General features: G+C 52.5%; 1 protein-coding gene and 1 non-coding gene across 4 annotated transcripts in view; both read right to left on the reverse strand.

Annotated features, from left to right (window-relative positions):
• Positions 1 to 21,507, reverse strand: part of FLT3 (fms related receptor tyrosine kinase 3) — a 53,325-nt gene that overhangs the window by 3,494 nt on the left and 28,324 nt on the right. For 2 of the 3 annotated variants that reach the window (XM_036228390.1, XM_036228392.1), the window contains exons 10-22: positions 17,739 to 17,842; positions 16,947 to 17,055; positions 16,511 to 16,689; positions 15,459 to 15,565; positions 15,197 to 15,329; positions 15,013 to 15,117; positions 12,510 to 12,620; positions 11,504 to 11,657; positions 9,570 to 9,652; positions 8,681 to 8,808; positions 6,211 to 6,333; positions 4,334 to 4,445; positions 3,844 to 3,943 (exon numbers count right to left, since the gene is read on the reverse strand). In XM_036228390.1, coding sequence (XP_036084283.1) covers positions 3,844 to 3,943; positions 4,334 to 4,445; positions 6,211 to 6,333; positions 8,681 to 8,808; positions 9,570 to 9,652; positions 11,504 to 11,657; positions 12,510 to 12,620; positions 15,013 to 15,117; positions 15,197 to 15,329; positions 15,459 to 15,565; positions 16,511 to 16,689; positions 16,947 to 17,055; positions 17,739 to 17,842 — 1,548 coding nt within the window. Of the gene's footprint in view, positions 1 to 3,275; positions 3,382 to 3,843; positions 3,944 to 4,333; positions 4,446 to 6,210; positions 6,334 to 8,680; positions 8,809 to 9,569; positions 9,653 to 11,503; positions 11,658 to 12,509; positions 12,621 to 15,012; positions 15,118 to 15,196; positions 15,330 to 15,458; positions 15,566 to 16,510; positions 16,690 to 16,946; positions 17,056 to 17,738; positions 17,843 to 21,507 lie in introns of all 3 variants that reach the window. The other variant, XM_036228391.1, reaches the window with a different exon arrangement.
• On the reverse strand, positions 13,183 to 13,301 carry LOC118609667. The gene has a single exon (XR_004953480.1). It is a non-coding gene; the product is annotated as a 5S ribosomal RNA (ribosomal RNA).

Below are 21,507 nucleotides of genomic sequence, written 5' to 3' on the forward strand. Positions count from 1 at the left end.
GCCGATGCCCTTCCTTGCAACTCCTTTGCCTGCGCGTCCCCAAGCTCACTCGCACGCTTCCTTCCCGCCGGAAACATTCGCCTCCCCCTTCCCCTACGCTCAGCATTATGCCGGCGGCTGGTTATACAACGGTGAGCAGCACAGGGTGGTCTCTAACCTACTCCCAGGCTGACGTTCATTCACTTATTTACTACGAAACGCCAGCAGCACCGTCCCCAGTGATGAGAAAAACAGACCGGTAAAGCAACACCGGCGCATTCCGTGATGTGCGTCTCATCAAGTGTCAGAGGATTCAGAAAGAGGGGGCTGAAATCTGACGTGGGGGGCTAGGGAAGCCTTCGAAAGGCGGAGACGATCTGATCAGGTTTTTTTTTTTTTTTAATTTTTAAATCGAGGTATAATCGACGTACAACACCGTATCAGGCGTACGACGTAATATTCGGTATTTGTGTATACCGCAAATGATCGCCACGACAAGCCTAGTGGCCACCCGTCACCGCACGCAGCGATCTGGGTCTCTGAGACGCGTGTCGGAGCGTGTCTGTCCGTTCTAACATCGTCATTGGGTCACCATTGTCTGCACAACGCCCTGGCAAGTTATTCAGCGACCTCCCCGCTCTAGCTCCACGGCGCCGGGGTTGGGCTGCATCCGCAAGTACTAACGGGCGTTTTCTCTACGCGATCCCTTCCCTTTCTCCCCTGATCTCTGAGGATGATTTTCGTCCCCTCGTCCCTGGTGAAGCAGACGCAGAGACTCTACAGGGACCGTTCACATGAGAGCCTGGAAAGATCACCCCGGGCACCCCGGCGAGGCCTGTTTTCCCATTGGAGAGACGGGATGTGACTGTCCCTCGGGGACGCAGAGAGGTGGAGTGGCGGCAGAGGACGGGGTTTGCTCATCACGGGAGGGTCGCAGGTGTGGTTGTGTAGGTTATGCCTTGCTCAGAGGCGCTCTGCCAAGTGGCCAGGTGGGGACCGAAACCCATCCGTGTGGAGATTGGAGCCCGCCTGCCCCCCCAGCCAGGAGTAAGGGCGGCTCTGGCTGTATTCATCCCGCCCAGAGGGGGCGCCACTTTCTAACCTAACGCCGGCCTCCGGGGGCTCTGATTCTGGGAGGGGGACGCACCTGCTCTCCCAGAGGGCCGGGGAGAGAGAGCATGTAGGAGCTGGGGGCAGGGAGAGTTGGAGACCCATCCTGTCCTTGTTTGCCCTGAGCTGATCGTCACCCACGGAGATCCTGCCACTCAACGATTCCAGGTGCCCGAAGGCCCCCTGGAAAAGCAGGAAGGGGATTTGGACATCCCTTGGGGGTGGGTGGGGACCTGAGGGGACAGCCGCATGCAAGCCCGAGGTGGCCCCGAACAAAGCCAAGGGCGTCCTCCCCGCCGTGGACCCTCCCGGTCACACGGCCCTCGCAGTCTTACCTCCTCCACACCCTCCCCACACCGTAGCCACAGCCATTCACGCCCCATTCCACTCCTTAGCGCTGGCCCTTTATCTACACCGCGCGTCCAGCCCCCAAACGCCCCAGCACCCAACAGCCAAAACGCTCATTCGGCCGCAGTCCTCGATCTTCACAGTGGGGCTCAGAGCCCGGCCCTGCGACTCTGCACCCAACTCCCCGGCGGGTAGAAAGCGCTCGGCCCACCTCCTTCCTCGGGCATCTCACTGGTTTCTCTCTATAATCCTTTCGTTCCCTTTCATGGAGTCATTGGCTGTTTACAGGTGGTCTGCTCAGTAGCCTGTACGGTACTGGGGGGCTTCCCATCCCCCCCCAACCTCTTCGATCTACTTCCCTGGCAATAACTCAGTTTCCATATGAGGGAGACCCCAGAATTAAAAATGGTCTCTCTCTCTCTCTTTCTTTCTTTCCTTCTTTTTTTTTTTTTTTTTTTTAGGATACTTCTGTTCATAAATCATACACTTCGACTCTACAGTTTTTAGCACAAACTAGGGACGGGACTCGGCTTCAATTCTCTTTCCTTTGAATTTGACTCTTTAAGAGAGTTATGTCTCTCTTGCAGCGTTTAGTATTTGCAGCCTTAACATTCTCTGTCCACTACTGTAGACAGGTTTGCCTTTTGGGCATAAATATCCCTAAATAGATCATAGTTTGGGGTTTCCAATGGTTATGGTTTATTTTCTATTTTCTATTAGTTTCAGATGTGCAATACAGTGGCTAGCCATGTATGTAACTTATAAGGCGATCGCCCCCAATTAACACCCATCTGGACCTACGCATGGCCGTTATAATAACATGGACTCTATTCCCTAGTCCGTGCTCCACATCTCTGTGGCTGTTCTGTACCTACCAATTTGTTCGCCTTCATCCCTTCACCTTTTTTGATTCTCAAGAATTTTGAAGAAGAGGACAGACGACCCCTTTAGAGAATCGGATCCGTATTTAACGTTTGTCGAGGACTAGGGGCCGGTCGGGTGCTCGGCCTCTCCACGTGCGTCCTCTTAATTCTTCCTTACAGCTCCGTGAAGTAACATCCGTTAACCCCATATTTCAGGGGGGGAAAGCCAGACCCAGAAAAGGTTACGTGACTTACTCCAGTCACCGGGAAAGCAAACAACGGAGCCAAGGTTTGAGCCTAGGCATTGGGGGGGTTCGGGGTCTTGCGCTTCGTTCGCTTCCTCTAGGGGGTCCTCCTTTCACTACGGCGGGTGGCACCGACGAGGGGGAGGACTGGGAGAGTAACCCCACGTTCCCAAAGCTCCAGCGCCCTCCGGCCTGGCGACCCGGTCCGCGGGCGAGAAAACTCAGGCCCCGGGAAGCAGAGCGACTGGCCGTGACTCACACGGCCACCGGGCAGAGGGCACAGCTGGGAAGCGCCCGTGGTTCAGGCTGATGCTCTGCGCCACGTGACTGACGGGGCACGTGTTCCGTCCCGAAACTGCGTGTCGACCGGGAGAGGCCCGTGACACCTGGCGGCCGGGGGTCAAGCTCTATTTAGGCGTCTAGCCCTCTGCACTGCACACTTAAAAGCATTTAAATTCTTAACCGATTGGCTGAAATCTTCAGGAAAACTCTTTTCCCCCCTAAAATCACTTATGGGTAATTATACCTCACCCTATGCAACGTTTTTTTTTTTTACTTTAATTACATTTTTTTTTTTTTCAATTATAGTTGACGTGCAATACTATATTCGCTTTAGGTGACCTCCAAAGGGCAACCATGAGGATTACCCTTGGTGTCAGGTTCTTAGGGACTCGGCAAAGAACGTCCTCGCTGCTGTCCTTTGTCACGCTCAACGTGTGACGCCACATACCACTTCTTCCGCGTCCGCCAGCTGACAGCCCAGAAACGACGTCAGGTTGGGGAAGGACGGCCGCTTCCTTGAGTCAAAAGCCCAGCAGGATTGCATTATAAAGTATCTGTAGGAGCAACGGCAAGATGGGGAGATCCGAATGGAGAAAAAAGGGGACCGTCCTCTACCCAACGAGCACTGCCGAGTGCCAGGGAGCCGTTTACGGCTCGCTCGTTCTGCGGCAGTCACTAGACCCGACTGCGAACTCATGTCGGGAAGGACCAATTCGATGGCGGACAGAAACTGCTCTTTAAAACACGTGGTGTGAGCCAGAGGCGGGAGGTGGAGCCTCGGCATTCGCAAATCCCTCGGGCAAAGGAACGAAACCCAGACGTGCGGGTATCTTAGGGGGGGAAGCGGTTTCATTCAGAAATCCTCCCAGACAGAAAAGAGTTTTCTTTTTTAAAAAGAGGAATCCCGTGAGCTTCGCAGTACGGAGTTTTACTTTTTTTTTTTTTCCTCGCGCATTCGGAACGAGACAGCTGCATTTTTCTGATTTCAGACGCTTCGCGGTCTAATTCGAACTTACATTTCCTCCGTGGCATAAAACGGCTGATCCATCTGAAACCCGCTCTGAATGAGTTTGTAGAAGTTAGCGTCCACCGGAATGCCCGGGTAAGGATTGACGCCTGAGGAAAAAAACACACAAGGGCGCGTAAGCATCTAGTCATTCTTCATTTGTTTATTATTCACTCGTTCAGTTAACAGACGGGTAGACAGAGCTCCCCAGGAGTCAGAAGCTGCATCGTGCCGGTGGGCAAAGGCTGGTTCCTGCCTTCGAGAGGGTTACAGGCTAGTGAGGAACACAGACTACAGACGCCAGCAAAAAAACGAACAAAGAAATAAACGAAAAACCATAAAGCGACACCTGTTGTAACAGAAGTAAGGCTCAGGAGCTCTGGGCACATTTCGGGTGGCATTTTATCCACTCTTTGGCTCGGGAGCCGGCGGGAGGAGGCCGAGGGACAGAATAACCAGGAGCCCTGTGCCCGGGGAAGGCCGCAAAGTGCGGAACGTACCGAGTGAGAATATCTCCCAGAGCAGTATTCCGTACGACCAGACATCACTCTTAATGGTGTAGATCCCTTCGAATAGGCTTTCGGGAGCCATCCACTTCACGGGCAGGCGGGCCTGTGGAAAACCCAAGAGAGCAATAGTGACTTCTCCACGGACAGACATCACTTCTCATCCCTCGTGAGCTGGAAGAGAAATATTATCTTCCTGAGGCCACTCTTGGCATGTCACTGAGAAAAACCCCATCCCTCAAGCCGAAGTGTTTCGCTTGCGAATTAGCGTTCGGACTCGGCGGCCTCAGAAAAAGAGCCACCTGTGTCTTTCAAACGCATCCTGAATGAAGATGTGGACCTGGCAATCGGTAAGCTTAATGGTGACAGTTTCCGTGAGGGGCGGCAAGCAGGTTGGATGCCCAGAGCGGAGTAGATACTCCCGAGTTAGCGGGTGATTTTGCGAGAGCGTCCTTTGGAGGGACTTTAGGGAAAACGTCCTCAGCGAGAAGGTCGTCACCTCCAGAAACGACGCCAGCCCGTCTTGTGGGGCTTCGATAATTTCCGGTCGCACGGAAGTGGGGGTTGGAAGGAGTGCAGCCTCAGGTTAGAGTCAGGACAGACCCAAGGACAGAGGCGTTTTTCACTGGCGTCTCTTTCATGGGTTGGGGGCGGCCCTTCACGGCGCACATCTATGCCACTGAGTAAAATCAAAGCTCGAGATCGAAGCCGGGCTTAAATCCGTCACAAACTGACCAGCTGGCAGAAATCGAGCAGGCCGGCCTGGCGAATCTGACTGATTAAAGGGACTGACTACCTGTGGCTCAAAATGGGACTCCCCTGCCCGCACAGGAGGCCGTCGGCCTGTAGGGTGAGCGCCGCACCGCCATCAGTGGGCATGTGTTATATTTACGATTCCAGCCACAGTGAGCAAGACCCAGGCCTGAAATCAGCTCAGACGATTATTCGAGTCCAGCATGGATACGGCCGAGTTTGGTTTTCAACGTTTACCGGACGTCTGCCCTGGCGGGAGCGTCCAGGATTCACTGGTTCGTTCCCATGACAACACTATGAGGTACGTGTATAATCCTGAGGTGACCCGTGTCCTAATCACGGGCAAGTTACGTTTCTGCGCCTCAGCTTCCTCACCCACGAACAGGGACTCGGAGACTAACCGACTTAACCTACGTGCAGCGCGTAGAGCAGGGTTTGGCACTGTATCAGCATCTGTGGGTGTTGCGCCTTCGCAAAAGGGGGTGTAAAGCAGAGTGAAAGCCCCACAACGAGTAGCCAAGAAAGAGAGGAAGAAGGGTGTCGCGATGCGTAAAAACCATCATCTTTCAGCGGCGCAACGTTACCGCCTAGTCTGGCGGTTCTCTCGCACACGACACACTCGTCCTCAGTTTTTTGTTGACGACAAGGTTCACTCACATCATAGGTTTCCCTGTGTAACGCTACTAGGAAGGACAGATATTTGTTGACTGATCTTTAATTTAAATGTTGAGCCCGTTAGGAAGTCGTAGTTCATATTTGATCTCTGCGCTGCATTTTTCAAATGCTTACTCGTAACTATCACCAGATCCCGTCATCGGAAACGTAACTCGATAGTCGCTTTATAGTTAAGGGAACCGAAATAAATACTAATGGCGGGATTCGTTTTTAACTGGGGACGGCACTCGAAGGACCCTAAGCAACCTATTCCGAGCAGCCCAGGGATTGCCGCAATGCTGCCGATTTGCTCGGTTCTCATCACAGACGGAAGGAAGCGGCAGAAAAGCCTGCTAAGCCTGAGAAAGCAAACCCGAGGACGTTGGAGGCTGTTCCTCGATGCGCCCTGACGCTGAAAAACACACGGAACTCAGCGGAACGATGCGTAAGAAACGGCAGCTCACGTTGCCCCGGATGACGTAGTTGGAGTCACTCATGATGTCCCGGGCCAAGCCGAAGTCGCAGATCTTCACCACTTTCCCACGGGTCACGAGCACGTTCCTGGCCGCCAGGTCTCTGTGGACGCACTGCAGGGGACGAAACCGGAGCGTTATTTACTGAGTCAGGTGCAGGGGACCTTGGCGTGCAACCTTTGCTACAGCTTCCAGTTCAGCAGGAGTCACAGGTGACGGACCACGGGAACTTCGCCAAGGTGTCTTATCTTTACCGGGCCGTGAACAGTCATCGTGAAACGCGACCCACTCTGTGAACTAGGGGGCCCGGTTCATCAGCTGCTGGTTCTGGAATGTTCCCTGACGCCTGCCGTCCGCCTCCCAGGCCTCCGCCCTGGGGACCTGCACGGCCTGTCTGGGCGGGATCTGGCTGGACCCCCCGGCGGCCTCCGGTGCTGCCCGGCCGGCCCCTCCCGCATCGGGCACTTCCCCTGTGGGCTCTGCAGGCGACTCGGCCCTGTTCGCCTCCTGCTGCGGTTCTGGTTCCTCCTGCAGCTCCGGGCTCTGTGCCTGAGCCCGCTGTCCTTCCCCAAGGCCGCGCCCCCGCCGGCCACATCCTCCCCTGAGCCACTGCATCCAAGCCGACGGATATGACTGCCGTCACCCGGATCCCCAGTTCCTCTCCAGTTCTGACCCCCACAGCGGTCTGAGCATCGTTAGGCCGACCAAGCACTTCCCGGCTGAGCCTGCTTCGCTGCCCGAGGAACCTCTCTCACCACCTCTCCCGACAAGCTTCCCCCTGATTCTGCGCTCCGACCCGCAGCCCACATTCCCTGCTGGTTTTCCTTCGGAAAGGCCTGTCCACCTCTCCTCCCCGAGTGCCTGTCCCTCCCCTGGGTTCCTAGGACTTACTGGAATACAATATTTATCGCACTACAGGCTAATCCTTGCTGTGCATGTCTGCTCGCCCCTCTCCCCTGACGATGAGGTCTGACTCTGTACAGGCGGCAAACCAGGGCAGACGATCCAGGTGGTACCACACCCCACCCTCCCCGCCAGCCCCGGCGCCAAGTCTCCAGAGACACCTGCGAAAGCACCGTCATCGACGGGCAGGTAAACGACAGAGGAAGAAGCTCGAGACCAGGGGTCTCTGGCAGCCGGTCAGAACGTGAAGAGAAGAACGTGCCGCAGGGATGAGGGACGGGGAAAAACTGAGGTTATTCTTTATTTTTTTTACCTATTGAGCAAGGATGCCCAAATTTGCAAAAGAGAAGCAAAGAAGGTAACGGGCATTTTTAAGAAAAAAAAAAACAAACCCTTGAGCTTCTAACTGGAGTCGTGTTCAATAAACGGATTAATGTGGAGAAAACTGACTTTTAAACACCGATTGTCTCCTATGAACACCGTAGAACTCACTTATCGTGGTCCTCGTTTTTGCCCGTTAATGAAGTATTACAGGTGTCTTCACGTGGACTCTAGATGTTTCTTACCACGTTTATCTCAAGATGATTCATAGGTTCGGTTGCCATTGTGAGTAGGATTTCCTCCCCCGCCCCCGTTCCTCAAAGCTCTTGATTTATTTCGTGTCAGTCTTTTTTAAACTGAGACATAACTGACGTATAACATCATACTGCAGACCGTCATTGTTTAAAGGAAAAAAAAATACAGTTGGAACGGTCCCCTCCCAATTCAGGGAGGAAGAGAGAGAAGGCAGAGGGAGGGGTGCGGACCGGACAGGGAGGGAGGGGGTACAAGAATCGAGGAAAAAGGAGGAGGAGAAAGTTTGGGGAATAACGAGGCCACGCGAGGTCAGCGGACGAGGGCGGAAGCAGCCAGAATGGCTTGAATCTGCTCGCGGGCGGGAGGCCCGAGAAATGTCAGGGCGCAGCCTGGCCGAAAGGCAAGTACAGAAGGCATGCGAAAGGGAGGCGGAGACCAGGTTTGAGGCCAGGTTTGAGGCCGGCGCCAGGCCTTCTGGTCACAGCCCTAAGGGATCCGGGATTATCGGCCGAGGAGGTGATAGGCGCCCAGGGCCACCACCCATCACAGGATGGACGGACGCTGAGCAGCAGACAAAGGTGCCCGACGTGGCAAGCTGGGGACAGGTTATCTGAGCCTCCAGTCACCCCTGGGGCCAAATGCCCGTGGGGAAGGGAATCACCTGACAACCTGAATGGTGGGAAGAAAGGCCAACGCCCCACACTGTGCGTGGGGAGGGATCCCCGGGACTTTCTACCTGGAAATTTGAGAGGACCGTGGGCAGCCTGGGAGGACAGTGACAAGCACCACCTAATCAGGGGTCCCAAGTCTTTATACTATAATTAACCCTAAGTGACGCCCACGGTGGATGAGGCCGGGAGAGACATGTTAAGGGACAGGAGTTAAAACAAATAAGAAGGAAAACAAAACAAAAAAAAGCACCTCTCATTTTCAAAATTATCTCTGGTCCTTGGTGTGAGTCTCTTCTTTAAAAGGAGCTTACCGACTTAAATTCCAGAAATTCCATCCCTTTGGCGACTTGATAAGCGAAGCAGAGAAGGTCTTCGAAGGTAAGCACGTTCAAGTCCTCCTCGTCTTCCGGCCTCTTCCGGTTTTCGTATTCCGTTTCGTCTACAAGATAGGACCAGGCCTCGTTTTTTTTTTTTTTTTTTTTTTTGCCAAAATGCTAAGAAGCTGCCTTATTAAATCTCTACGGGGAGGTTCTGAAAGCCCCAGGGTATTAAAGTTTGTGCCAAGACGCACCAACAAAGCTCTCGGATCATCATGCGAGCTGAGGAGTCACCTAAAGATTCTTTTCTGCTAGAGGGATAAAGCAAATCCTCCAGGGGCCTCGGGGAGAGATGGCTCCCTGCTCTGCCAGGAACTTCAGAGGCTCTTTGGCACTGGGTAGTGTTGTCACATCGAGGAAAGAATTAACATCCATCAGCCTGTCACGTTTTGTGAACCAGATGATACAATCAATGTTCTTCCACTTAATCCACCTAATAGTCCTCGGAGAAAGGTATGAATTAGGCCCATTGTGAGTCAGGGGGTTCAATAATGCATTCAAAGTCACGAGCCGGAAAGGGAAGAAGCCCGATGCGGACGGACCCGAACGCTGACTCAGAACTCACCCTCTGCAGTGGGGGCTCTGATTAATTTATGGCCAAATGAAAGAACCCTCCGTGCTGAAACATTGACATGAGATTCACAATGTATAAACCATTGGGTTTTAGCTACTTTTAAAGCAAATCTGCATTAGTAAGGCCTGTGGATGACAGCGGCAGAGAAAGAACACTTTTGCACTTACACACTTAAAAAAAAAATGGCAAAAGCAGAAGTCTTGTATTCCTTTCTCTTTCAAAGTGCTACTAATTAGAATACAATATTACCTTCGGATTGAAATGAATTCCCATTGAAGCCTGAGATTTGATCCCCGTCCTGGTGAATTTGAACTTCTCTCGAACCGGGCATACTGTTAAAAAAAAAAAAAAAATTGTTATTTCATTATTTATGTTCTTCTTCTGAGTAGACGTTTTGTAAAAAAAAAAAAAAAAAAAAAATACAACCCATCAAAGAAATGAATTCCGATTATAAATGGGCCTTTAGATTAAAAGCACAGCATGAGCTTGTCCTTTTCTTTTCTTTTCTTTTCTTCTTTTCTTTTTTTTTTTTGTGGAATTAAAAACATCTGTGTAATGAGCCAGCCTCACTGGGGAAGATGTGGGCCCGTTATCTGATGAAATCTTACGGCCTCTGTCCCTCACCACGACTCTGTAAGATGTAGTGTCCAAGTCACGTGTCACAGAAGAGAACTTAGGCTTCAAGTCACGTGTCACAGAAGAGAACTTAGGCTTCGTGAGATGAGCATGATTAGCAGAGATCACGGGGCCGTAAAGACCGCCTCTAGGCCTCACGCCTCGAGGCCTCACGCCTGGGCCCCTGTCTCTAGGCTCGGCCCACCTTCCCTGTCTCGGCTCCTGTCAAACGGGTCTAGAGACCTCGGAGTGTCCCACATCCTCCTTTTTTTTGAGGTGGCCTTTGTAAATCTCGTTCCCTTTTCCTGTGAGATGAATAAGTAGTAAGAATAACAATCTCTTTGATGGAACTCTTCGCTGAGAATTTTGGATATAGACAATGATTCCATTCACTCCAACATAAAAAAAGTTGACTCCAACTTACAGCTTCCAAATCTTTGGAAAAAGCTTGATGCGTTCCAGCCACAAATGGTCCCAAAGGAACATTTAATACCCCAGCGACAGACTGAACCTCAGGTACGAAGCTCGCCAGCCGCGGTCACTGCTGGTCACCCACATCTGACTCACTAGGATAAGCGCTGTGTTCTAGTATGTGGGTGACATTACGTAACTTTCTCGGTTTCAGAATTCGAACTGAGAAAGGAGCGTGGAAGGCAGGACCGGAATGACGAGGTGACTCGCTAAAGGGCGACCACACAGAGACCTGAGCGGGGATCCCCTGTGGGGGCCTTCCAGCTTTGAGAGGCTGGGTCTCTGTCCTGAAACTTATACGCCAAGAAAACAAGGCTGCAACGGCCAACGCGGCCTCCAAAAGTCCCCCAGGGAAGACACGAGCCTCTGACCAACGTGCCATTAGGGTAAGGGAGAGTTTTCACGTGTGCAGGAAAACTGGGGGGCGCTGTGGAGGGAGGGATCGCTCGGGACGCCCGCGGGCTCATTCCGAAGGGTGTTCCCCAGCTACCACATTCGAGTGATTAGCGAGGAGTTTCCAGACTTCTCCGGCCTTCCTCCGCGCCCGCCTGGGACGAGAATCACGGAGGGCTGGCGCGGGTGGAGGACGGTCCGAGGCGGCGCACGGACACTAATGTGACCGGCCTTTACTCTGTCCTCACCACGTCGCGACAACGGATCCATCTTACTTTCTTACAATCCAATTCGTGAGTTTGAAGCTCTTCTGTGCACTCCTCCTGGGACCTCCGTGAAGATGTCCAGGGCTTTGGGGAAAAGGTTCGCCCTCTCTACCGTTACCTATGTGTCAACCAGGGGGTCGAATAACGCACATTTCCCCAAGCTGGATGTGCGTTTGCGTGGGATTTAGGCCCAGGAGGACAGGCGCCGGCTCAGCGACCGGCCCTGAACGAAAGGGAAAGTCCTCCTCGTTTTCAATTGACAGGGAAACTAGCCAAGACAAGCGACTTTTCCAGGTCTTCGGACTCACACAGATGACGCGACACTGGACGTGGCCCTTAGAAACTGGCCAGTGGGGGGGGGAGGGGAAGGACGCCGTTGAACCATGATTCTCCGCGCTCTAGGATGTGCGATTGTGACACTTTGACCTAGTCTCTTACCTGGAATTTGGATGCGACTGGAAAGTGGGATAAAAACTGAAATTGTGCTCCTTGAAAATCTCCGTCCACGTCCTGTGAAATTTTTCTCTTTTACTTCTTAGATAGTTGAGAAGATCACCATAGCAACAATATTCAAAAATCAAGTAAATGGGTCCTGAAATAGTGACAGTTTTCACTATGGGTATTCAAATACCAAACGTTTTGTTTTTGTTTTTGTTTTTTTTTTCAGATGTCTGCGTAGCAGAGAACACCCCCCCCCCCCCCCGAGAGTTCACTTCTCCCCTCACTCGGGGAGAACACAACTTTTTCTGAGCCTAACACGTCTTACACTTGAAACGCGACTTCAGCTTTGAGCTCACACCCATTGGAAAGCAATGTCTTCTTGCTGGTTGGCCCTGGGTGCACGTGTGGCCTCGCCAACAGCCCCTACCCGCCTAGATGCTCCAGTTTGCAACTGGAAATAATATACATAACGGGCACTTGGTAAATGTATGTCGATTTGTTGTTTGCCTGCGGAGGGAGAAATACATCCCCGATCTCCCCTTAGGTCCAGTTTCTCTTTTTTTCTCTTCTTTTAGGCCCAGGTCCAGGCAGGCTGTCCCAGACGGGATAACCCTCGGGCACATCGCTTGGGAATTTCTAGGCAGAAGCGAGAGACTCAGAGCGCATGCTGCCCGGAGATCTGGGAAAACAAGCTTGGGAATCCGCCTTGGCTGTGTGACTGTGAACCAGCCCCGCCCGGGCAGTGGCCCAGCTTGGTGGCCGCATTCACGCCACCTTCCCAGCTGGGGAGAGGCAGAGAGAGAAACGACAAAATGGACTTCTGGTGTGGTGACCGCTGCTAAGGAGGTTAGAGTCACCGGCCACTTCCCGGTGGGGGGAGGGGCCTCATCTGAGTCTAATCCCACTGCGACTGAGGAAAAGGGGGACTGAGTGACAACAGGTGTCCTCTCGGCCTTCGGGCTGAAATGCTTTCGACTGGGAGTTTTCAGCGGGGAGAGATTACCTGTCTGTGTGCACGCTCCCAGCAAATTCACGATATTCTCGTGGTTTCCCAGATGCGTCATCATTTTGAGTTCAGACATGAGAGCTTCTCTTTCAGAGCTGTCTGCTTTCTCTATCAAAGGAAGGGCATTAAAAATAAAATAAAAATAAAAATAAAATGCAAAATGAAAAAATAGAAATGTTAGGTCATTTAATGCACTGACACGTCCCTCAGTTCAGAGCGGGTCCGCACAAAAATTTTGAAAATACGCAAACTAATCCGTGCGTTTGAAATAATAATATGCTGTGTTTTCAGAAAGAAGTCCAAAGGTTATAGCATAAAAGTCGAATCTAATAAGGTGCCTTTCTCCTGGATGCTTCTCCGTCTGCCAAAATAAAAGTCCTTGATAGTGACCCTCAGAAAACAAAACAAAATAATAAGATAATAACACATGCTTGCTGATGAGCTCGAACGTCCTGTGTCATTGAGGCTGATGTGCCAGTGGCCGGGGCACCCCTGCCCGGGTGGGTGCCAGACCCTCGAGGCCAGGGGAGGGTCTTCGGACTCCCCTCTCCGGGCTCCGCACACCAGGCAGCCAGCATCCGCCCCTCCGCTGACTTATCTTTTTCTTACAAACATAGTGACTTTCCTTACATTCCATGAAGATTTGTTTTTTGTTTTTGTTTTGTTTAAACGCCCACGGCACCTGGTCTTCCCAGGTGGTCTCCCAACCAAGTACTAACCAGGCCTGACCCTGCTTAGCTTCTGAGATCAGATGGGATCGGGTGTGTTCAGGGTGGCGTGGCCGTAGACATTCCATGAAGACTTGATTAGCGATGTCCAGGTCTCACGATTTGGTCCTGGGAGGCGTCCTAACCATCGGGGGTGTCCTTATTTCCAGCATCTCGGCTTGGGGCGTGCACCGTGACCAGTTAGCATGTCTCCCATTGCCTCGTGTTTGATAGAAATGTGTGGCTTTCACTCGTTCCTGTCTTAGCCTTCATGGCCAAAGTAGTATTTGATGCTTAACTTTTTAAAAATGTTTTTAGATGCCATTACCTGACATTCATTCATTCCTTCATTCCCTCAATGAGTGTTTATTGTCTCGATGCCTCATGCTGGGTATGAGGCGATATGCCAGGCATGGGTGGGGGGGTGGGGGGGGGTGGGGAATATGACAGAAAAGACTCAGCCTCTGTCTCGCTGCGGCTCAGGGTCTCCTGGGAGAAGGAGACGTGACCGAACCATTCCGCTCTAACGCGATCAATGCAATGTGGCTAATGAACGTAACGGTGCTGTGGGGCCCCACCAGGAGGACACGGCCCCTAGCCTTGGGGGAGGGGCCACCACACGTCTATGCCGAGACCCGAGGACATCGGGAGTTAGCCGGGTGAGGAACGCACAGCGGGGAGGCAGAGAGGAGAGGAACTTTCCGTAGAGAAGTAACGGAATGAGCACAGACCGAGAAGAAAAGGGAGCACAGCAGCATGGGTACGGACAGGCCAACGGGCAGATAAAGACAGTAACCAGACACTTAAACGAATGTCCCAATTACATATCGCGATGACCCCGGGGGAGTCAACAGTCTACAGAGAGCCAAGACGGCATAGGGCGGGACCTTGATCTCGTCCCCAGAGTGAGAGGGTCCCCTGAGGAAGTGATATTTAAGCTGAGACTTGGAGGAGGAGTTGGGCGGAGCTGGGGTGTGGCGGCGGGGGGCGGGGGGAGCATGGGGCGCTTAGAGGAACCGAAAGAAGGCTGTGAGCTTGGGGCTGGGCGGGGAGCTGCCGCCAAGCCCCGCGGGGCCCCTGCGGGGTATTTCGGGAGTGATTGAATGAGACTGGAAATGTTATGTACGAAAATGACAGGATCCGCTCTGAACTTCGTAATCGTCACTTGGGCTTCGGGGTGGAGATGCTGAGAAGAGGTAGGGGTGCTCAGCGGGACAGCGGACGGGAACACTTCTGGGGCGTTAGGATGGGGACCCTGTCCGGGATGCGTCCTGGGTTTCCCGTTCGCCCGCCTGTGCAATGCGGCTGTCATGGGCACTTGTGCCAATCGCGGAGGACGGCACATCGAGGGAGGGGCGGGGTCGGAGGACTTGCTGGATGAGCTGAACCCCAGGGACTTTTGACGGGCGGTGGGCCCCAGTCAGCAGCGGGGGGACAAGGGGCGGGGAGCGGTACAGAGTCCCAGCTCACCCTTCTACCCAGTGCCTGCGTCGAAATGGCCGAAACAGCATCCGCCTGTAGCAACGGGATCCCCAAACCCCGAAGCCGAAAACAAAAACGAAAAACTGAGCGAGAAAGAAGAGGCGGAGTTCGGGGTGCACGACCTGCATCTTACGATCGCGACGTGGCCGACGCTAAGCCCAACGCCCTCTCCCTTTGCAGCCTCGAAAAACGGCAAGCAGTGGCCACAGAAATGATGGGAAAGAGGTGAGAGGTGAGAGGTGAGGGGTGAGAGGTGAGAGGCCAGGGGCTGCGTGGCCCACCGGGGGGGCTGTCCTTCCACTCCACTGTACCTTTCAGCATTTTGACCGCAACTTGAATGGAGACTCCTGTTTTGCTGATTCCGTAAGCTGTTGCGTTCATCACTTTTCCAAAAGCACCCGATCCTAGCACTTTGCCTGCAAGACACATGGCGCGTTCAGGACCCCCCCACGGAGAGGAGAGGCGACGGAAACGTCTGGAACAGTCCATTCTTACCGAATTCTAAATTTTCTCTTGGAAACTCCCATTTGAGGTCATATTCGTATTCTCTGAAGTCGACGTAGAAGTATTCATTGTCCGAAGAACCGGTCACCTGTACCATCTGCAGCTGGCTTTCATACCTAAATTGCTTCGGAGATGAAATAACGAGCCAATTAGCAATGGGCAGTTCTTCCAAAACAGGAAACGGCGATGCATTTTTACTTGTTTTTTGTTTGTTTGTTTGTTTTTGGTTTTTGTTTGCGTTTTGTTTGTTTACCTTTTTGTACTTGTGACAAATCAGCATGGTTAAAACGGCAATGAAGGGGAGACAGAGCCCTATGGTCGCGTAGAACGAGATGTTGTCCTGGAGAAAACGGAAGGGACCTGCAACCAAAGAGCATCACTCAGCAGCGAATTAGTTTTCCCGATCGACAGCACAGGTAAAGGCCACCACAACCTTTGGCATCCCGTTGAGTCACCATGATTGGCAGCCCTCTACTAGTACGAGCTCTCTACCAGTACCCCACACAGCTCGAAGAAAATAAGGCATAAAGCGGCTGTCCCCAACCTTTCTGGAACCAGGGACCGGTGCCCCTACGATAATCTTAACACCCGAAGATTGGAAGTGGAGCTGAGGCGGTGACGGTAGTGCTGGTGGGTGGCTGCGAACCCACCTCCTCCTGCGCGGCCCGGTTCCCAGGGGGTTGGGGACCCCTGGTATAAAGGACGCATTTCCTTCCTAGAAAATTTTAAATGATTCCGAACCCTTTCTTGAAAATCAATTACTAGGGTTATAAAAAACAAAAATCACATCTATTTAATTGGATATACAAGTCAGATTGAAAAAATAACTTTGTGTTCCCCGATGAAGAGACTGTGTAAGTGTGGAGAAGGTAGTTTGAGTTGCTGGTGACTCTACGTGGCAAGTATAAGGGACTGGGTTTCAGAATTGCTTAACTCAGGAGGGCTCTAGAAAACCAAACGAAAAATGCTAAAACAGCAGACTCATGGCAAAACAGGAGATTAAGCGAAAGGGAAAATGGTGGCGGCGCCGAATTACTAAATCTGTTTCTCAAGAATCGGGTCTTTCGGGAGATACTGTCGGAGTTCACGGTTCTACCCCATCATCGCCCAGCGCGTGAGTCATCGTGACGTCAGCTCCCTCTGCCCCCAAACGACACAACGCTGTACCTCCGTGGGGATTCCTGCCTGACAAAAAGCCTTCTCGGGTCACCTGTGGAACCTCGACTCTCTTGTAAAAGTCCCCAAAGAAAAGAGAAGGACAGGGACTAACTTCCAGCGGGGAATTCCTGAAGGCCCGCCGTGTACCTGGGGAGTTCAGAAGAATCGTCTCGCAGGACGTGCCCAGGGAATTGTACGCACAGCATTTCACCAGAAACCCTTTGACGGCCTCGCTCATGTTCAGAGTACTGCTCGATATCCACTGTCCAAACACTTTTCTGTTAGCCTTTTTACTCCAGATGCCTTCCGTGATTTCTTCCGTGCAGCTGAAAAGATACAGCAGACGAGGGCACATTAGACCGGCGGAGCCACCGGACCAACGAGCTCGAAGACAGGCACATCTACTCTGATGGTCAGAAACCATCTAGGACCATGTGTGATTACGAGGAACTCGTAAGGTGAGCGTTTCAAACACATCATCGTATCTTCTTAAACTGTGTTCGCGAGAAAGAGCCAACGTGTCAGAGAGAGTGTGAGGTCCGTGTCCTTCCTACATGAGGGACGACGCCAACGTGTGTCTTACTTGGGAGACGTGTCTGAGCATTTCTTCCAGGTCCAAGACGGCAGCGGGTATCCATCAGAGGAACAGGAAGCCTGACTTTCGGACGCCTCGGCTAGCACCTGAGGTTTCCCTGAGGAGAATAACATGGACAGTAAGCAACGTGAGGCATGGTACTTTCCAGAAATGGTTTCGAGGTCAGCTGCGTACAGGCTGCCTGTTTACTCCGAGCAGTCTATGCTTCTGGGAGGGTGTCTCCTGCAGGGTGACTCAGGACGTCTGGCTATTCCCTCCTTTGCCCTTGTCACGTACCCTTCTGCAAGGCAGGCCTCCCCCCGTCTGTGGCCCACCGCCGCCCCGCGGCCAGGCGCCGCACAGAGCTGAGGCATAGCCCTCTATTTCCCCGCCCACTCCAGAATGACTCTCGGCTTCACAAGTATCTGCAAAAATCCCAACGAAATGCACTCTCGTCTTTTTATGGACCAGAGATGCCAAAGTCATCAAAACAAGTAAATGGCAGGTAATACGACCTCCGGCTTTTCCTCAACATGACCTTCCAGAGTTCTAACGTCTGTAAAGGTCACAAATAAAGCAAAGAGGACATGGGACAAGTCTCTTAGCTTCAAAGGATGAACACCGAAAGTGACACATGTATAAATAAAGCCGGGTGACACCAAAGTAAAATTTCAAAACACTTCCTGTGTATAAAAAGTCTGACGACATTCCCTCTACGCCGTTACGTAGCTCTCCCTGGTCACAGTTAATAAGTCATTAGGGAGTTATGAGATTAAAGTCGCATTTGACAATTTAACTTACTTCGTATGTTCAGCGTGAATATTTTTGTGAACTGGGCGTCATCATTTTCTGCATGGAATATGTATTCTCCCGGCTGGTGTTTATGGTTGCAAAACTTAGATAGGCTGTTTGGAAAAGAATTAGAGACAGACTGATTAGCCTGACTCTTGCAGGAGATGCTGAGGTGAACGACGGCACCCACGGGAGCCATCTCCCCGGAGATACTCAGTCTCCGACGTTCAGTAAACAAGGAGGCGTCTGTGTGCTGGGCCCTTGCTACTCCGAGTGCAGTCCCCGCGCAGGCAGGGTCGGCCTCGGCATTGTCTGGGAGCCCGTCAGAAATTCAAAATCTCAGGCTCGCCTCTCACCTGCCGACGCCGGAGCCTGCGTTTTGAGATGCGCTCCACGTGATGCTCACGCACAGGAAACGTCGGGATGGGCGGATCCGGGCTGGGGGCCTCAGAAGGTTCCCGTCCCTACCGGGCTGATCCATTTCCCAGAAACCTAGAAGAACCTCTCTATGGGCGGATGAGCCAGCGACTGAAAGATCAGCTCTCTGACTTGGGTCAAAGTGGGACCTATGACCGACACAGAGGGCAGCTAACGGTGATGAGAGATTTCCACCGAGTTTGTACGGAAACTTTGGGAGGTCTCGGCAGGCTCCAGCACCCACTGGGAGGGCTCGCCAACCACTCGACACGTTCTGACACGGATCACGATCTCGGGGGTGGTCGCCGTGCCCACGGGGCATCGGGTGCTGGCCGTCACAGTGGCATGTGGGTGGCGTTGGACAGGCAGGGTGCTGGAGATGCCTTTGTGCATTGGAGAAATAGAAAAAAACTTCCCTTAGAGTAAGAAAAGCTCAGGCTTTTTCGGAAGGTATTTAATCAGGCCTCCTGTGTGGAACCTGCTTGAATTTAACAACAACAACAACATAAAAAATGACTATGTGTTTTCTACAAGGTGCTGGGTAGAGATGTAAACAGGAGAAGGCTGAGCAGAGGCGGGCCATACGCGAGGAGTCGTGTGGGCTGCAAAACACCCATAAAATCTGGCTCCTGTCCTCAGAAAGATCATAACCCGGGGAGGGGAGACAAGACCTGCATCGGCAGAAGAGTCAAAGCCCACAGAGGATCAGAGGGTCAAGGGCCAGCGTTGCCGGGACAGGCTCCGAGGACTCCGCGGAGGGCGGGCTCGAGCCAGGTCTTTGTGGATGAGTCAGTGTTAGTGAAAAAGAAAGAAAAGACTCTGAAGAGACATGTGTGGCTACGGCAGGACTTGAGGCACGAGACGGGGACTCAAAGGCCACACGGAGAGTGACGGGGAGACCTCTGGACTGGAGCAGAGGTGCATCCTGGGAAAAGAGGGCTACCTGGGTGGGCGGAGCCGACTGCCCGGCGACCTCAGAAAGCCAGCTTAATTATTTAGGCCTGATGGGGAAAGGAGAAGATGCTGGGGACCACCGAGCAGGAGTGGGACAGAGTGACCGGCACTTTTGTTCAGACCGATGGCGGGAGAAGGAGCCCGTCGGACCCCACGTTCGCTCCTGCGTCCCACCGTCATTGGCGGAGCCTATGTGTGGGAGGGCTCGGGGGGACCGCGGCGAGTCAGGAAAATAATGGGTTTGCGACCCCACGGAATCCACAGCTTGGTGGCGCAGGCGGACCGGACGAGAAAGCAGTCACGGCGCACTGCGGGGCGTCCGAGGACAGCAGCAGAAGATCGGCCTCGGGGGGTCAGAGCATGGGAAGGTGAGTGGTGTCGTCTAAGGGAGGGACACAGGAAAGGAGAGGAAAGGGGGCACGCAAGGGGCGTCCCCGAGAAAACGTGAGGAAGAGGACAGAACTCCGGCTGATCCCCCAAAGGTGGGATCACGGTCTTAGCAGCTGACAGCAGCTTTGAGGCCCTGTTCATCTGACCCCAGAGTCACGCATCCTTAACCTCAAGGCAAAAGGGAACTCGGAGGGCTCAGCAATGAGAGGAATTCACGGCCCTGACCTGTCGAGTTAGCACTCAGCGAACTTTTCTTTCGTTTGTCTTATCTCGTTTGTCTTACCAGACGGGAAGGCTGAAGGCGTAAAAAGGCCTCGGGGGAATGGGGTGAAAAGGGGGAGGGGGAGTCAGAAGTACAATCTGCCACTTATAAAATCAGTCGCGGGGATATAAATAACGGTGTAGGGAATAGAGAACATAATACCGTAATAACTGTGTGCGGTATCGGATGGGTACTAGACTTATCGAGGGGTACGTCATGCGTTATGTAAACGTAACCACCATATTATTGTGTGTCAATGATCATGGAAAAAGTATTTTTTTTTTAAAAAAAAAAAAGACGTAAAAAGGGGATTTCTTCTCCTGACCTACTTCTGCAAGGACGGAAGGGCCGGCGAAGTGGAAGTGTTGAAAGCTTGGGAGAAAGCCAAATGATAACCCGAGGGAGAAAAGGAAATCACCTACGCGAGATCCCCGGACTTTAAGGGACAGGGTTTAAGTGGTCCAAGAAGAGAAGGATGTGAACGTCTTTCAGGGAAAATAGAATTCTCCCTGGACAACAGCCGAGGACCCTGCAAAGGATCGAGAGAGAAGATAAGGAAAGAAGCTCTGTGGCTAGCCAGGGACCGTGCTGAGAGCACCCGACCATTTGACAGAAAAAGAAATAACCGATACAACTGGAGACGACCCCGCAGCCCAAAGCAAGGCGTTGGCGAACTCTCTCCTTTCCAAGTCTTCCATGCTATCTCACGGAGCACTCTGGCCAAGGCGCATACGGGATAGGACCCGAAATGTCCCTGCCCCTCATAAATGGCCTGAACACAAGGTGGCTACCCGGGTCGTTTTAAACTGCTTGCGCTCCTGTGCACGACGGTCAGCGCTCGTGACAGTGGCAACCGTGGGGCTGAGCCTCCTCTGGAAATTCCAGGGGGACTCACAATCAGGCGGCCGGGAGAGGCGAAGCTTCCTCTTTCTCCTAGTGTTTTTCTAGAAATGGCCAACCAGCACGAGGCGGGAGATGAGCAAACTGGAGTTTACAGTGACATCATACCTTGGTGACTGAGGTGTGTTCTCGTTATGACCACGAGAAGGGTTTTCTCCCCTACACGATCAAAATACAGGTCATTTTTACTTTCCTTTCAGAGCCTCGAGGGAAGGAGGAGAGAGAAAGGACAGGTTCTTTCAGGAGCTACGAAGTAAAGGGCGCTTTATTCAAAGACCAAGGGATTATCGAAGTCAAATCAGAATGTGGAGAATAATAAAAGCGGGTTTTGGGGAAGCTGAGAGCTTGTGACACTGGAGAGCCAAGAGCTCGCTGACCAGACAGACGGAGGTGGCTTTACGAGCACCGAGGGACACCTGATCAGGAAGTGGGTGATCCTATCTCCCTCAGGCAGAAGTTTCGCTGGGGCGGGGGGGGGGGGGTGCAGCCCACTGAGGTTGAATCTGATCTGTTTGAATTTCTGTCCTGAGTTAGACACAGAGAGTCGGGGGGCGGGAGAGAGGTGCCCACAATTTTATTTTGGTCTATACAATACCATGCTCATTTAAATTTTATTTCAGGGGGGCCGACAAGCCAGGGGGCGTAGAAGAACCATTAAAGAAAGACTCCACAGTGAAGCATGGCCCGGCTCATAAAGAGGCATGCTTTTATTTTTAAATAACCGAGGTGCATGCTTGCATTTTTGAGAATCTCACACTCTTGAAATGAGTTGGTGTCAAACAGAGGCTTTGGAGTGGACGTTTTTGCCGGAATCCCAGTGCGGCCATTGCCCAGTGGCATGACCTTGGGCAAGTC

This window comes from Rousettus aegyptiacus, unplaced genomic scaffold (genome assembly GCF_014176215.1).
Source record: "Rousettus aegyptiacus isolate mRouAeg1 unplaced genomic scaffold, mRouAeg1.p scaffold_m13_p_11, whole genome shotgun sequence".
Lineage (NCBI taxonomy): Eukaryota > Metazoa > Chordata > Mammalia > Chiroptera > Pteropodidae > Rousettus > Rousettus aegyptiacus.